Source organism: Leptodactylus fuscus, chromosome 3 (assembly GCF_031893055.1).
Source record: "Leptodactylus fuscus isolate aLepFus1 chromosome 3, aLepFus1.hap2, whole genome shotgun sequence".
NCBI lineage: Eukaryota > Metazoa > Chordata > Amphibia > Anura > Leptodactylidae > Leptodactylus > Leptodactylus fuscus.
In genome coordinates, this window is record NC_134267.1 from 72,217,591 (window position 1) to 72,235,806 (window position 18,216).

An 18,216-nucleotide genomic window follows, 5' to 3' on the forward strand; every position below is an offset into this window, starting at 1 on the left:
CCCATTGACTTCAATGGGTTCCTTTTTTCCATGCGGAAAAAAGGAACCCATTGAAGTCAACGAGAAGCTTTTTTTACGTGCAGATTCTGACGTGGATTCGGCATCAGCTCCTTCGCCAGAAAACTCAATGTGAATGGCCCCTTAGATTGCCATGCTTGAAAAGCTTAGCTATACATATTTAACATGTAGTATCACATTTATTTGCATTACACCCATTGTAATGGGACCCCAACTATTATGATTTAAATCCATTGTCTTATTTTAGTCCAAATAAACAAATGCGTTATATCAGGGGTCAGCAATCTTTGGCACTCCAGCTGCTGTGAAACTACAACTCCCAACATGCTCCATTCTATTCCATGGGTGTTCCGAGAACAGTAGAGCAAGTGTGCATGATGGGAATTGTAGTTTCACAACAGCTGGAGTGCCAAAGGTTGCCAACCCTTGTTCTATATCAACTAAAATTGTCTGCAACCATTTGCCCTTTTGTTCTATATTATTGTAGAACAAGCTAATCAGTAACTATTTTGAATATCGCTGATTTTTTCATGTTCCAAGTCCAGAATATTTCACAAGATAGTAACAAACACTCTGCACCTCACAACATCAAGCTGCATTGGAAGAAGAGAGTAAAAACCTGAAGAAGAATGGATAGACACTTAAAGAATATTCTTGTGGTATCGTTTGGATTTTTGCTGTTATTTACAGCTTTTGGAGGGCTTCAGAGTTTGCAGGTAGGTAAATTGTTTACTAAACTGTTCAACTAAATGTTACTTCTTTAGAAATTGGATCTTCTCATAGATCAATATAATACAGAGCATTTAAATTCTCCAAGCATATTTAAAAAGTAATCATGAGGAATTCATCTGCATAAACATATAGTAGAGGCTTACACATAGAAGATACAACTTTAGGCTAAGGCCTCTTGCAGATGACCATGGCTGAGATCAGCGTGCTATCCATGTTTATCCTGGATAGCACACTGACCCATTCATTTCTATGGGCCCATACACATGACCGTGAATTACATGGCTATGTGTGCAGGCCAACAGTCCAGGCTGCAAAATATAGACCAGGTCCTATTCCTGTCCTATTTTGTGGCCCTGCTTCCGTATCTCCTGTTCAATTAATGAAAAAGGCATGGCCAATGCACAAGCGGCAAAAGGAAGATATCCGCGTGTCCCCCATGCACTGCCCGTGCCTTTCATTCACAGCTGGCCAGAAGCACATGGTAGTGTGCAACCAGCCGAAGGCTAAGTGAAATATATCTAATAAAGACGGCAATAAAATCGCTTGCGATTCCGCACCCAAAATTGTCATGTTGCAATTTTCAAAAACACATGTATACATATGTGTGTGAATAACAGTGTTTTGAATACATAAATGTAACTGCACCAATAAATGGATATTAAAATTACTGTTCAATAATGTGACATCCAAGTGTTTTTAAACCTTCAGCATGTCAGTTATATAGCTGCAGGTTTGTACTCGTGGATTTCAGCCTCTGCAAAGGAAAGATTCAGAGACAACCACTGGTGAGCAGTTGCAGAACTCACCAGATAACACTGGGAAAAAAATGTCAACTTCTTTTTTTTCTGTTTCTTTAATGAAAGCAACTATTTCTGATACATTTCAGTGTGCTGAACAATTATAATTTTTGCTGTGGCAATGATAAGTCAAGTTCTGATTAACATCTCTGCAGACCTACAGCAGCATTTTCTCTGAATGTATGGCTTCATTCATACTGGGGAACCTGCCGTTAAACAAAATCCCAGATCCTTGGAATTTCAGTATTTGGAAATTGAGACATTCCATACTATTGTGATAGGACAGATTATTGAAAGGATGGAATATTCAATGGCAGGAGGAGATGTCAAGATTTGCTATTCTGCTCAGCATGACTATAATTAAAGACAGTAATTTATTTATTATATTGGGGAGGGGGGAATGCTGAACTTCTCATGCTTCCTGATATTTATTGACTGCATTTTCCTACAGCCATCTCAATTTAAGAAGAATTTTACAGCTTCAGCCTAAACTCCTCACCAACATCCTTTCTTAACTTTTTGATGAGGAAACTTAAGAGCCAAGGACAAACTTCTCCTCTGTGGAGACCTAAATATTATTTATGATGTCTCAATGGATATACCATACTGGGACAACAGCCCTTCCCCTTGGGTCCTTGGCTTCATTACATTGTTGCGGTGCCTGCATGACGCTGAAAGGGATTTTACATTCTTTTCTGCTTGCTACAAGAAGTAGACTAATATTGATATGTTTAAAGTGGATAACTGGTTTCCCCATCTGGTTACACAATGTGACATTGGCAACATCACATGGAAGGACCATGCGACCATCACTATCTACAAGCTTCCCCTAATATAAATACATTTGGTTAACAGTAGATTTATCCTCTGGAACTCAAGCACAAAATCTATATACATGGCTTATTGGTGAGCTGAGCTCTCACAGCTGGACTGAGGTATATTGAATACCTCTACTGGACTGAATGATTAGTAAACGTAGGTGAAAAACCTTGGGGAGACATAGCGATATTCCAACACTCTGCCTGTCACCTTCTCATGCGGCAAGCATTATAACTCTGCCAAGACCAAGTAAAGAGATTACCTTACCCAGCAGCTATCGCCCCATAACATTAAGCTCAGATGTTAAATTATACACCAAACTTATAGCAAAATGTTTATTAGACATAGTACCCACTCTTATAAAAGGTGAACAAGTGGGTTTCACCAAGGGGAGACAGGCGCCAGACAAGACTAGATGCCTTGTGTCTCTTTAATCCACGGACCACAACAGCTCCTCTGTTTGGATGTGACGAAGGAGTTTAATAGGATTCACTTGTTTATTTTTTTGTTTTGTTTTGTTGTTTTTTTTCACATATTAAGCCAATTTGGTTTTTCTGGTCCTATTCTTGCAGACATCTCAGCCTTGTACACATCTCCTTCAACCGAAGTCCTAGCAAATGGTGCATTATCTAAGCCCTTTTAAATATCAAACAGCACTTCTCATGTTGTCCCGTTCCTGTTGATCTTTTCTTTAGCGATTTCTTTAGATGTCATTCTGCAATCTCTGGGATTTAAATAGAAGTATATGATCATAGAATCATCTTATTTGCTTACAGTGTAATGCTCACACTGTCACAACCTGAGAATTCCCTTCCTATTGTCTCTGAGATTCTATCCACATTTGGCGCTCTCGTATTACAAAGTTAATGAGTCCAAATCACAACTATTGGGAATGAACCTTTCTGCTATGACAAGACAATATCCGCCAGACAGCACTTCTTCCCAATGGAACCAATTTCTTTTATGTTGTAGGTTAACATTAGAGGACAAGGTCTCAAAAAGCCCTGATAAGGGGGCTGTGACAAAAGTTATGGCTTAGTGTTCCTTGGCCCAATCCACATTTCCAGCATGTATCAGTAGGGCATGGCTCATTGATTTTAATACGACTGGTGATCTATACCACTTGGTCATAAGTTTATGAGGTTCTCTTAGATCTTTATACATTTTGAGAAACCGTGGGAATGAGAATGGATTTCAGTTAACTTTTGTTCTAAGAAGCTAAGGTTAAGATCCCTCTCTCAGGCTCCAATATATGCAGGTTTGATATGAGGGCAGAGAAAGGGATATGAATATTAATAATTTCAATTTAAGATCATCATCAAATTCTCCAACCAGGTAGGACTTGTAGATAAGGAGGAATTATTTCAGAATGTCCCATAATTAGCCAAAAATTCTGTTGATTGTAAGAAATGGAAATGGCAAAATTGTAAGCAGCCTGCATTTGTCACCCACTGTCTTATGTAAATATCTAAGTGTCCTGGAGAATAATAGGGACTACACGTGTGGGAGGTTCTTCAAGGCAGGGAGTAGCTTGGGGTGAGTAGGGGTTGGAATTTGTCAGTAAAACCTTAGAAAGTAGTGATGTTTTAGAATGGAGTTATCGGTCTTGTGGAGCAAGTTTAGGCCCCCAAGTTGGGAAAGGAGTCCATGAGTCAGGGTTAGAGATGAGCAAACAGTGTTCTATCGAACTCATGTTCGATCGGATATTAGGCTGTTCGGCATGTTCGAATCGAATCGAACACCGCGTGGTAAAGTGCGCCATTACTCGATTCCCCTCCCACCTTCCCTGGCGCCTTTTTTGCTCCAATAACAGCGCAGGGTAGGTGGGACAGGAACTACGACACCGGTGACGTTGAAAAAAGTAGGCAAAACCCATTGGCTGCCGAAAACATGTGACCTCTAATTTAAAAGAACAGCGCCGCCCAGCTTCGCGTCATTCTGAGCTTGCAATTCACCGGGGACGGAGGTTTCCGTCCAGTTAGCTAGGGGTTAGATTCTGGGTAGGCAGGGACAGGCTAGATAGGAAGGAGAAGACAACCAACAGCTCTTATAAGAGCTAAATTCCAGGGAGAAGCTTGTCAGTGTAACGTGGCACTAACGGGCTCAATCGCCGCAACCCAGCTTTCCCAGGATCCTGAATGGAATACACTGTCAGTGTATTCCCGTATACCCGATATATACCCCCGATACCCGTTCCAACGGTGTGCCCCCCCACCTTCACCCCAGAAATACCCTGCAAGTCCCCTAGCAATAGGATTGGGGCTATATACACCCACTATTTTTGCTACTGCCATATAGTGCCATTGTCTCACTGGGAATTCAAAGAATATATTGGACTTACATATAACTTCAATTCCAGGGAGAAGCTTGTCAGTGTAACGTGGCACTGACAGGCTCAATCGCCGCAACCCAGCTTTCCCAGGATCCTGAATGGAACACACTGACAGTGTATTCCCGTATACCCCATATATACACCCCAAATCCCCGTTCCAACGGTGTGCCCCCCCACCTTCACCTCAGAAATACCCTGCAAGTCCCCTAGCAATAGAATTGGGGCTATATACACCCACAATTTTTGCTACTGGTATATAGTGCCATTGTCTGACTGGGAATTCAAAGAATATATTGGGGTGACGTGCACCCACAATTTTTGCTACTGCTATACAGTGCCATTGTCTCACTGGGAATTCAAAGAATATATGGGGGTTATGTGCACCCACAATTTTTAATACTGGTATACAGTGCCATTGTCTGACTGGGAATTCAAAGAATATATTGGGGTTATGTGCACCCACAATTTTTACTACTGGTATACAGTGCCATTGTCTCACTGGGAATTCAAAGAATATATGGGGGTTATGTGCACCCACAATTTTTAATACTGGTATACAGTGCCATTGTCTGACTGGGAATTCAAAGAATATATGGGGGTTATGTGCACCCACAATTTTTAATACTGGTATACAGTGCCATTGTCTGACTGGGAATTCAAAGAATATATGGGGGTTATGTGCACCCACAATTTTTACTACTGGTATACAGTGCCATTGTCTGACTGGGAATTCAAAGAATATATGAGGGTTATGTGCACCCACAATTTTTAATACTGGTATACAGTGCCATTGTCTGACTGGGAATTCAAAGAATATATGGGGGTTATGTGCACCCACAATTTTTACTACTGGTATATAGTGCCATTGTCTGACTGGGAATTCAAAGAATATATGGGGGTTATGTGCACCCACAATTTTTAATACTGGTATACAGTGCCATTGTCTGACTGGGAATTCAAAGAATATATGGGGGTTATGTGCACCCACAATTTTTACTACTGGTATACAGTGCCATTGTTTGACTGGGAATTCAAAGAATATATGGGGGTTATGTGCACCCACAATTTTTAATACTGGTATACAGTGCCATTGTCTGACTGGGAATTCAAAGAATATATGGGGGTTATGTGCACCCACAATTTTTACTACTGGTATACAGTGCCATTGTCTGACTGGGAATTCAAAGAATATATGGGGGTTATGTGCACCCACAATTTTTACTACTGGTATACAGTGCCATTGTCTGACTGGGAATTCAAAGAATATATGGGGGTTATGTGCACCCACAATTTTTAATACTGGTATACAGTGCCATTGTCTGACTGGGAATTCAAAGAATATATGGGGGTTATGTGCACCCACAATTTTTAATACTGGTATACAGTGCCATTGTCTGACTGGGAATTCAAAGAATATATGGGGGTTATGTGCACCCACAATTTTTAATACTGGTATACAGTGCCATTGTCTGACTGGGAATTCAAAGAATATATGGGGGTTATGTGCACCCACAATTTTTACTACTGGTATATAGTGCCATTGTCTGACTGGGAATTCAAAGAATATATGGGGGTTATGTGCACCCACAATTTTTAATACTGGTATACAGTGCCATTGTCTGACTGGGAATTCAAAGAATATATGGGGGTTATGTGCACCCACAATTTTTACTACTGGTATATAGTGCCATTGTCTGACTGGGAATTCAAAGAATATATGGGGGTTATGTGCACCCACAATTTTTAATACTGGTATACAGTGCCATTGTCTGACTGGGAATTCAAAGAATATATGGGGGTTATGTGCACCCACAATTTTTACTACTGGTATACAGTGCCATTGTCTGACTGGGAATTCAAAGAATATATGGGGGTTATGTGCACCCACAATTTTTAATACTGGTATACAGTGCCATTGTCTGACTGGGAATTCAAAGAATATATGGGGGTTATGTGCACCCACAATTTTTACTACTGGTATATAGTGCCATTGTCTGACTGGGAATTCAAAGAATATATGGGGGTTATGTGCACCCACAATTTTTACTACTGGTATACAGTGCCATTGTCTGACTGGGAATTCAAAGAATATATGGGGGTTATGTGCACCCACAATTTTTAATACTGGTATACAGTGCCATTGTCTGACTGGGAATTCAAAGAATATATGGGGGTTATGTGCACCCACAATTTTTACTACTGGTATACAGTGCCATTGTCTGACTGGGAATTCAAAGAATATATGGGGGTTATGTGCACCCACAATTTTTACTACTGGTATATAGTGCCATTGTCTGACTGGGAATTCAAAGAATATATGGGGGTTATGTGCACCCACAATTTTTAATACTGGTATACAGTGCCATTGTCTGACTGGGAATTCAAAGAATATATGGGGGTTATGTGCACCCATAATTTTTAATACTGGTATACAGTGCCATTGTCTGACTGGGAATTCAAAGAATATATGGGGGTTATGTGCACCCACAATTTTTACTACTGGTATATAGTGCCATTGTCTGACTGGGAATTCAAAGAATATATGGGGGTTATGTGCACCCACAATTTTTACTACTGGTATACAGTGCCATTGTCTGACTGGGAATTCAAAGAATATATGGGGGTTATGTGCACCCACAATTTTTACTACTGGTATATAGTGCCATTGTCTGACTGGGAATTCAAAGAATATATGGGGGTTATGTGCACCCACAATTTTTACTACTGGTATACAGTGCCATTGTCTGACTGGGAATTCAAAGAATATATGGGGGTTATGTGCACCCATAATTTTTAATACTGGTATACAGTGCCATTGTCTGACTGGGAATTCAAAGAATATATGGGGGTTATGTGCACCCACAATTTTTACTACTGGTATATAGTGCCATTGTCTGACTGGGAATTCAAAGAATATATGGGGGTTATGTGCACCCACAATTTTTAATACTGGTATACAGTGCCATTGTCTGACTGGGAATTCAAAGAATATATGGGGGTTATGTGCACCCACAATTTTTACTACTGGTATACAGTGCCATTGTCTGACTGGGAATTCAAAGAATATATGGGGGTTATGTGCACCCACAATTTTTAATACAGGTATACAGTGCCATTGTCTGACTGGGAATTCAAAGAATATATGGGGGTTATGTGCACCCACAATTTTTACTACTGGTATATAGTGCCATTGTCTGACTGGGAATTCAAAGAATATATGGGGGTTATGTGCACCCACAATTTTTACTACTGGTATACAGTGCCATTGTCTGACTGGGAATTCAAAGAATATATGGGGGTTATGTGCACCCACAATTTTTAATACTGGTATACAGTGCCATTGTCTGACTGGGAATTCAAAGAATATATGGGGGTTATGTGCACCCACAATTTTTACTACTGGTATACAGTGCCATTGTCTGACTGGGAATTCAAAGAATATATGGGGGTTATGTGCACCCACAATTTTTACTACTGGTATATAGTGCCATTGTCTGACTGGGAATTCAAAGAATATATGGGGGTTATGTGCACCCACAATTTTTAATACTGGTATACAGTGCCATTGTCTGACTGGGAATTCAAAGAATATATGGGGGTTATGTGCACCCACAATTTTTACTACTGGTATACAGTGCCATTGTCTGACTGGGAATTCAAAGAATATATGGGGGTTATGTGCACCCATAATTTTTAATACTGGTATACAGTGCCATTGTCTGACTGGGAATTCAAAGAATATATGGGGGTTATGTGCACCCACAATTTTTACTACTGGTATATAGTGCCATTGTCTGACTGGGAATTCAAAGAATATATGGGGGTTATGTGCACCCACAATTTTTAATACTGGTATACAGTGCCATTGTCTGACTGGGAATTCAAAGAATATATGGGGGTTATGTGCACCCACAATTTTTACTACTGGTATACAGTGCCATTGTCTGACTGGGAATTCAAAGAATATATGGGGGTTATGTGCACCCACAATTTTTAATACTGGTATACAGTGCCATTGTCTCACTGGGAATTCAAAGAATATATGGGGGTTATGTGCACCCACAATTTTTACTACTGGTATATAGTGCCATTGTCTGACTGGGAATTCAAAGAATATATGGGGGTTACGTGCACCCACAATTTTTGCTACTGGTATACAGTGCCATTGTCTCACTGGGAATTCCACAAATAATTTGGGGATTCATTCACCCTACATCTCAGGCTCTTGCCATATTCACCCAGGTTGTCAGTGCTGCACCAGCTCGTTCCCAGACAGCTCGGCCCGAAAAACACGTTACCTATATAGAGGATTTGGACAATGAAGACAACATGTTCTAAATCTAATGTCTGCACCTTCTCCAGAATTAAAATAAAGGCAGCGTTTAACTTTCAAATAGCACTGCACAAAGGAAGAGCTTATCAGCTTGTCTCATGACATGCTACTGAAAAGTTTCATTTGTGTATCTTAATGTAAATATAGTTGTATAAGCTTTTTGGGTTTTAGGCACTGTCAAGTTATTTATTACCACCCGCTCCCTTATAATGATGATGACGCCAAAGTCACTGTGGGTGTTCAGAGCTCACAGCTTTGGGTGACATTTGTCTTGCTCTCTGTCGGTACCAGCTGTCTTTTTGGATACCGTAAAGTTATGTTGACTTTATTAACAGCTATAGAAGCTTTAGCCAGGTTGTGACGGTGTGTAACCCTAACAACACTAAGTGGGATACACATTAATAGTCAGTCTATGTACGCTAAACGTATCACTGAAGTAATTTTTTTTCCCTCTCCCCTAATATAAGAAAGGAACAGACATTAGACCTAGACCGGGGTTCGAGGCTTGAAAAAATCCAGTATTATTTGTTCTTCATGATGTGAAATATGTGTTGAAAAGCAACCCAAGATGAAGTCAGCCATGTGTGCCAGTGTGTTACTTGGCATGCCTTTGCTGGCCCCAACTGTAAGGGTCACTCTCCATTTCCTCCATTTTCCACTCCCCTTCACACCATTTGTGGTGAAGCAATGGGATGCACTGAAGTGCACCCTCTAGCCTCGTGTGGGATAGGGACATCAGATGCCACTCCAACCCCCTCGTCTTCCTCCGCCAGCCAACGGTGCGAAGATGAGAGGAGTGTGCTCTGAATGTTTTCTGCCTAGCAGAGGCTAGTTCTCACTTACGAAAATGGCCCCACTTTGACCTGTATATCAGGCACAATGGTGTAGGTTTCAAAGAAACATGGCACCAACAAGTTGGAAAACGTGGGCCATGCGTGGACCGTGTTTGAGTCTGGCAAGCTCCAGATCTGCTACCAGGTTCCAGCCATTATCACAGGCGCAAAAATGCCAGGCCCCAGGTGTAGCAGGGAAAAAAAAATGCCATCTCAGCCAGGATGGCATCCCTGACCTCGGAGGCACTGTGCTGTCTGTCCCCCAAGCTGATCAGTTTCAGCACGGCCTGCTGACATCTCCCCATGCCAGTGTTACAGTGTTTTCCGCTAGTAGCTGGGGTGGAGGTTGCAGCTTCGTAGGGTTTCAGTCTACTCCTGCCATGAATTTTGGCCTGGGAGAGGAGATAGGCCACCCCAGTTTGCACCCGGGGAACAGACTCCACCACATTCACCCTGCCTGTCATTAAAGATAAGCACTGCAGCATCCCTGACCACAGGCGCTTGTCCATGTGTCGGTGGTCAAGTGGACCTTGCAGCAAAGCGCAGAGCTCTGGGCCCGACTGATGTTATGGGACACATGCAGGCGCAAGGCAGAGACAGCACACCAAGAGAAGTAGTAACGGCTAGGCCCAGCATAGGGAGGTGCCCCAGCTGCCATCTGCTGACGGAAGGCCTGGGTCTCCAGAAGCATAAACAAACACCAACATCTCCAGGGCCAGCAGTTTATCGATGAGGCTGTTACAGGCTTGGGCATGGGGGTGGGTTGTATTGTACTTCTGCCTGCAATGAAAAGCTTGGGAAATGTGGAGTGGCTGGGAAGAGGCGCATGATGGTGCAGGCCAAAAGGGTGCATGAGGGTGAACTCCCCAATGTGTCAGAGATAGGTGTGTAGGTGTCCTTGCATCATATACTTGCACCATATTTGGCTTTGGAAGTTAATTTTGTGCCAAAAAGTGGTTAAGACAGCGATCCCTCAGCTACTCCCGTTACACTGTCTATTGAAGTTACCATCTGTGGAAGTGGACCACCATTTCTAAGATCCCAAAGGAAGCAGGCAAGAGATGTGCAGTTCAGAAAAAAAAGATGAGAAAATAAGTTTAGGCTGTAGAGCACAGAGGGATCGGAGAGGACAGAGCTGGTGTCGGCCAGGTATTCCCACAACATGCGCCTATACTTGTCCCTCCTGGTGACACTAGGCCCCTGAGTGGCAGTAATTTGTCCAGGGGGGCCATTAACGTGTTCCAGACCTAGGAATAAGTCTTCCAACAGGGTAGAGTTTTGCATGCCTTTGCTTCTACCCACTGTTTTTGCTGCTTAGCTTCCCTCCACATCTACTCTGCTTTCACCCCTAAACATCACCCCAGTTTATGCCTTTGCTTCTACCCAGGTTTTTTGTTGATTTAGCTTCCCTCTACATCTACACTGCTTTAGCCCCTAGACATCACCCCTGTCCATGTGGGGTCGGTGGCCTCGTCATCCACCAACTCCTCTTCCAATTGCGCACTGCCCCCTTACTGCAAACCGCACATGACCACAGCTTGCCTTGATGGCAACTGTGTCTCATGATCCCCACTTAGGTCCAGACAAGTCGGTGGCGGGTCCAAAACCCCAAAATTGGAAGGAAATGGCAGATGCTGCAGTATTTCTAACACCTGTTCCTGGTGCTCGGGCCTGGTCTGTGTTGTACCCTGCACCCTGCTTAACGCATCTGCCATATCCGAAGTTGTGCTGAGCGCATGCTAATGTTTCGTGTCCAGTGCAATGGATGGGATGGGATTTCACATAAGTCTGCCACCCATGGCCACTCATGGTTGAGCAAGTGAGGGAGTTGACTTTGACGAACCCGAGGGTTTTGGAGTTGGAACTACATCAAAGGTCTGTGCTGCTCACACACTCTGCTCAACACATGATATGTTTAGTGCCAGCAGTGTGGAGACGTCGCACAACAGCCGTTGTTCCAGCAGGTACAGGCGTTGTAGGAGTGCATAGAGGCTAGCAGCGGCAACTATACACTTTAAAAACTATCCGCACAAGCGCCACACTTTCACCAGTAGCTCAGGAACATTGGGGTACCTTTTTCAAAAGATTAGCAGCAATGAGTTAAAAACGTGGCCCAGGCATGGAATATGTTGCAGGCTGCCAAGCTACAGAGCCAATCCCAGGTTACGGCCATTATCACACATGACAACATGCCTGGGCCCAGGTGCAGTGGCAAAAACCACATTGCCGTCTCATCGAGGATGGCATGACTCACTTTGTAGGCAGTGTGCTGTCTGGCCCCCAAGCTGATGAGCTTCAGCACGGCCCGCTGACGTCTCCCCACACCAGTGTTGCAGCGTTTCCAGCTCGTAGCTGGGGTCAATTTAACAGCGGAGGAGGGTGGTGTTTCAGCCCTCCTCCCAGGAATGTTGTGTGGGGAGACAAGTCAGGCCACCACATTTTGCGACCCGGTCCACGCCTCAACTACATTCAACCACTGTGCCCAAATTGAAAGTTAGCGTCCCTGTCCGCATGCACTTGTCCATTCGTAACTGGTCACATGGAACTTTAGGGCTAAGCGCTGAATTTAGGGACCGCCTCATGTTTGGGGGAAAGTGCTGGTGTGGATGGCACAGTGCGGTGGCGCAGTAGACACTCTGCCCAAAAAGGGCAGAGTGTCCCCCAGCCGGGATTCCAACATCTCCTGGGCCAGATTTCTTGAGATGAGGCCGTTGAAGCCTTGGGCATGTGGGTGGGTTGCGCTGTACTTTAGCATGAAATGAAAGGCTTGGGAGCTGGGAAGAGGCGCATGATGGCGCGGGCAAAAGGAGAAATGGCAGGAAAAGGTGAGGATAAGGGTGAACTCCCCAAAGTGTCAGAGGCAGATGTGGAGGTGTCCTGGCTCCTGGTCTGGACTGCAGCGCCAGCCCTGTCAACAGTGGAAGAGGCAGTGGCCGCCAGGCCAAACGACGATTATCCTGCGCTTGCTCTCACCCACTGAGCCCAGGGCTTGCCTTCCAAATGATGGCACCCGCAAGAGGTGGTGAGATTCCTCTCCGCAGATCTCCAAACCATCTTGGACTTGCAAATTGCACTAAATTTGTCATGTAACTGACATGTATATGATGAGTCTATCCATTGTCTGTTCATTTTGGTGAAAGTCAGCCTGTCAGCTGACAGACAGCTGTGCTTGTCAGTGATGATGTCACCGGCTGCTTGTACCCCCAGTTTTTGCTGCTTAGCTTGCCTCCACATCCACACTGCTTTTGCCCCTACACATCACCCCTATCCATGCCTGTGCCTCTAGCCATAAGTCTGCCACCCATGGAAACTCATGGTGCAGAAAGTGAGGGAGCTGACTCTGAGGAACCCTTGGGTTTTGTAGCTGGTACTCCATCAAAGGTCTCTGCTGCTCACACACCCTGCTGAACATACGGTATCTAGGGTTAGAGCGTGTGGTGACCTCGCACAACAGTAGGTGCTTCAGGCAGATGTAGGCCTTGCTGGAGTGTATTGCAGCTAGCTCCAGGTACTGTAGACTTGGGAAAGTGGGTGTCCAAGTGCCGCACTTTCACCCTTAGCTCAGCTAATTTGGGGTATGTTTTTAAAAATCATTGCACCACTACATTGAACATGTGGGCCAGGCATGGAACGTGTTGGAGGCTGGCAAGCTCCAGAGCCCTCCAACAAGCTAAAAAACCTGGCCCCAGGGGCAGCGGGGATAAACAAATTGCCATCTCATCCAGGATGGCATCCCTGACCTCAGAGGCAATGTGCTGTCCGTCTCCCAAGCTGATGAGCTTCAGCCCAGCCTGCTGACGTCTCCCCACACCAGTGTTGCAGCGTTTTCAGCTCGTAGCTGGGGTCAATCTAACAGCGGCGGAGGAGGAGGGTGGTGTTTCAGCCCTCCTCCCAGGAATGTTTTGTGGGGAAACAAGTCAGGAAAATTCTTGAAACGGGAGAGTTTTGCATCTTTGCCCTTGCTGCCTATGGACATCCCTTTGCCTCTAGCCACCATTTTCCCTGCTTAGCTTGCCTCCACATCCACACTGCTTTTGCCCCTAGACATCACCCCAGTCCATGCCTTAGCTTGTACCCCCAGTTTTTCCTGCTTAGCTTGCCTCCACATCCACACTGCTTTTGCCCCTAGACATCACCCCAGTCCATGCCTTAGCTTGTACCCCCAGTTTTTCCTGCTTAGCTTGCCTCCACATCCACACTGCTTTTGCCCCTAGACATCACCCCAGTCCATGCCTTAGCTTGTACCCCCAGTTTTTCCTGCTTAGCTTGCCTCCACATCCACACTGCTTTTGCCCCTAGACATCACCCCAGTCCATGCCTTAGCTTGTACCCCCAGTTTTTCCTGCTTAGCTTGCCTCCACACCCACACTGCTTTTGCCCCTAGACATCACCCCAGTCCATGCCTTAGCTTGTACCCCCAGTTTTTCCTGCTTAGCTTGCCTCCACATCCACACTGCTTTTGCCCCTAGACATCACCCCAGTCCATGCCTTAGCTTGTACCCCCAGTTTTTCCTGCTTAGCTTGCCTCCACATCCACACTGCTTTTGCCCCTAGACATCATCCCTATCCATGCCTCTTCCCCTAGCCATAACTCTGCCACCCCTGGAAACTCATGGTGCAGAAACTTTGGTTGCTGACTTTGAGGAACCCTTGGGTTTTGTAGATGGAACTCCATCAAAGGTCTGTGCAGCTCACACACCCTGCTCAAGATATGGTATTGTAGGGTTTCAGCGTGTGTGAATGACGGACAACAGCCTGTGTTTGGACAGATGTAGGCCTTGCTAGAGTGTTTTTAGGCTAGCAGCGACTCCTGTGCACTTGCAAAAGTGGGCGCACAAGCGCCGCATTTTCAACAGTAGCTTCGGTACATTTGGGTATGTTTTTAAAAAACTTTGCACCACTAGGTTAGACGTGGGCCAAACATGGAACGTGTTGGAGGCTGGCAAGCTCCAGAGCCGCTACCAGGTTCCAGCCATTATCACAGGCGTAAAAATGCCAGGCCCCAGGTGTAGCAGGGAAAAAAAAATGCCATCTCAGCCAGGATGGCATCCCTGACCTCGGAGGCACTGTGCTGTCTGTCCCCCAAGCTGATGAGCTTCAGCACCGCCTGCTGACGTCTCCCCACACCAGTGTTTTAGCGTTTGCCACTAGTAGCTGTGGTGGAGGTTGCAGCGTCGTAGGGTTTCAGTCTACTCCTGCCATGAATTTTGGCCTGGGAGAGGAGATAGGCCACCCCAGTTTGCACCAGACTCCAGACTTGGAACAGACTCCACCACATTCACCCTGCCTGTCATTAAAGATAAGCACTGCAGCATCCCTGACCACAGGCGCTTGTCCAAGTGTCGGTGGTCAAGTGGACCTTGCAGCAAAGCGCGGAACTAAGGGCCCACCTGATGTTGAGTGACACGTGCTGGTGCAAGGCGGGGACGCCACACCGGGAGAAGTTGAGACGGCTAGGGACGGCATAGTGAGGTGCCACAGTTGCCATCAGGTCCGGGAAGGCGGGAGTTTCAACAAGCCGGAACACCAACCTCTCCTGGGCCAGCAGTTTAGCGATGTTGGCGTTCTAGGCTTGCGTGGGTGGGTGGTTAGCGGTGTATTTCTGCCGGCGCTCCAATGTCTGAGAGATGGTGGGTTGTTGTAAAGAAGCGCCTGATGGTGCCTTTGATGGTGCAGGAGAAGGAGATAAGACAGAAACAGGGGAGGATGAGGGAGAAGTCAACAAAGTGGCGGAGGCAGATGAAGTGATGTCCTGGCTCGTCCTCTGGAGTGCATCGCCAGCACTGTGAGCAGAGGCAGTGGCATGAACGGCGGGCGACGTTTGTCCTGCCGTTGCTGCCTGCCACTGATTCCATTGCTTGGATTCCAAATGACGGTGCATTGAAGTGGTGGACAGGTTGCTCTTCTCAGGGCCCCTACTCGATTTCGAGAGGCAAATTGTGTAGACGACACTATATCTGTCCTCGGCGCATTCCTTGAAAAAACTCTACACCTTCAAGAAACGTGCCCTCGATGGGGGAGTTTTTCTGGGCTGGGTACAAAAGGGAACATCTTCGGACATTCCGGGTCTGGCCTGGCTTCGGCAAAGCAGCTGACCTCTGCCTCTGGACATGTCTCTGCCTCTAGCTACCCTTTTTGGTGCTGAACCTGCCTCAACATCCACACTACTTTCCCAGCTTGACATCTGCCTTGTCCAGGTGGGGTCGGTGTCCTCGTCATCCACCACCTCCTCTTCCAACTCCTGTCTCGCCTCCTCCTCCTGCACAATGCGCATGTCAACTGGCTGCCCTGACAGCAACTGCGTCTCATCGTCGTCGATGAGGGTGGGTTGCTGGTCATCCGCCACCAAATCGACCGGAGATGGAATGGAGGAGACTCTAGTGTTTGAGCATCTGGACACAGATACTCGTCTGTTAGGTCCGTGGAATCGCGAAATGGAGGGGCAGGTTGCGGTACAGTCAAAGGAAGGGAGAACAGCTCTGGGGAGCAGGGACAGTTGGGGTTATTGTTCTGGGAAGATTGGGAATTTTGGGTGGAAGGAGGACAAGACTGTTGGGTAAGAGGAGGTAGAGGCTGACTGGCTGGTGGACAATGTGCTTTAAGCGTTATCCGACAGCCATTGCAAGACCTGTTCCTGGTTCTCGGGCCTACTAATCTTTGTACCATTCAGCCTAGTTAATGTGGAACTTTTGTGCAAAGCGCAGAACTTAGGGCCCGCCTGATGTTAAGGGACACACGCTGGTACAAGGCTCAACTCACCCTAAGTGCCAAAAACACTGCTGGTGCAAGGCTCTACTCATGCCAAGGGCCTCAATCTCTGCTGGTAGCTCAGCTTAAGGTCATGTAACTTTGTTTGGAAGGGCTCATGTTAAGGGCTAGAAAAGTGAATTTTGGAAGGTCTTACCACATCACACACACACACACACACACACACACACACACACACACACACACACACTCAAAATGACAGTTAAGGGTGAGGGCTTTTGGAATTCCCATTGCCTATTCCATTTGTGGTTGTCATGGGGAACGTGATTTAAAGGGGTGGTTGTTACTGTTTGTTGAGCTTAAATTGGGGTTTGTGTCCATCCATTTGGGGAGTAAAGAAGGTTTCCAGGTATTTTCCCACTTTGATAGAGGTTTTTTTGAATGTGGAAAGTGTGTAGTTGTTAGGCAGTGATGTTGGGGTAATAGAGGGTCTTTGGTGTGTTAGATGCCCCCAGACATGCTTCCCCTGCTGTCCCAGTGTCATTCCAGAGGTGTTGGCATCATTTCCTGGGGTGTCATAGTGGACTTGGTGACCCTCCAGACACGGATTTGGGTTTCCCCCTTAACGAGTATCTGTTCCCCATAGACTATAATGGGGTTCGAAACCCGTTCGAACACACGAACATTGAGCGGCTGTTCGAATCGAATTTCGAACCTCGAACATTTTAGTGTTCGCTCATCTCTAGTCAGGGTATCTTTTAATACCAAAGTTTGTAAACCGGTAGATGCAGGGCTAGCAGCTTGTATCCAGTTTTTCAGGTGAACAGTCTGGTAATAAGAGAACATGTCTGGGAGGCCGTAGCCACCAGCAGACTTTTTTTTTTTTTTTTTTTAATGTAGATTGTGAGCCCCATATAGAACTCACAATGTACATTTTTCCCTATCAGTACTGTATGTGTTTTGGAATATGGGATGGAAATCCATGCAAACACAGGGAGAACATACAAACTCCTTGCAGACATTTTTTTTTTTGTTGCCCTTGGTGGGATTTGAACACCAGGACTCTGGTGCTGCAGTGCTAACCACTGAGCTACCATGTAGCCCCTGCCACAAGCAGATTTATGTTATTTCAGTCTGTCATAAGGAAACCTAGGCTTTTTACCATTCCATAGATAAGTAACCTGACCTTCTGTAAAATTTACTTTGGAAGAGAAATTTGAATAATTTGCAGCAAATATAATAGTTTGGGAAAAATAAAAGAGCTAAGCAGATTTTTTGCATGCCTATCCAGGAAACATATGGCAAAGGGAAGGAGAGCATAAGGATCTTATTCTTGGAGATTGTGGGTAGGTAGTTAGCCTGAAATATTGGACTAGGTTCAATAGTCAGTTGGATACCTAGATGAATAATCTGGTCGGTTGCCATTTAAAGGGGAAGAAAAAAATCTAAAATTAAGTGATTCAGCTTGGCAAGGACTGACATATTAAAAGCTTCTGATTTGGCATAATTTACAGAGTGAACCAAACTGATTCCATTAATCTAACAGTGGGGAGAAGGCTTCTGGGGGATTGGTTAATAGGTGGTAGTAAGATAGTAGGTGAAAATGGGCACCCCTGTCTTGTTCCATTGGTAAAAGGGAATGGG

At 45.3% G+C, this 18,216-nt stretch overlaps 1 protein-coding gene across 1 annotated transcript in view; it reads left to right on the forward strand.

Moving 5' to 3' along the window:
- The first annotated feature begins 602 nt into the window (after positions 1 to 602).
- Positions 603 to 18,216, forward strand: part of LOC142197490 (protein unc-93 homolog A-like) — a 74,936-nt gene continuing 57,322 nt past the window's right edge. The window contains exon 1 of the mRNA XM_075267790.1: positions 603 to 734. Coding sequence (XP_075123891.1) covers positions 648 to 734 — 87 coding nt within the window. The 5' untranslated portion in view covers positions 603 to 647. The remainder of the gene's footprint in view (positions 735 to 18,216) is intronic.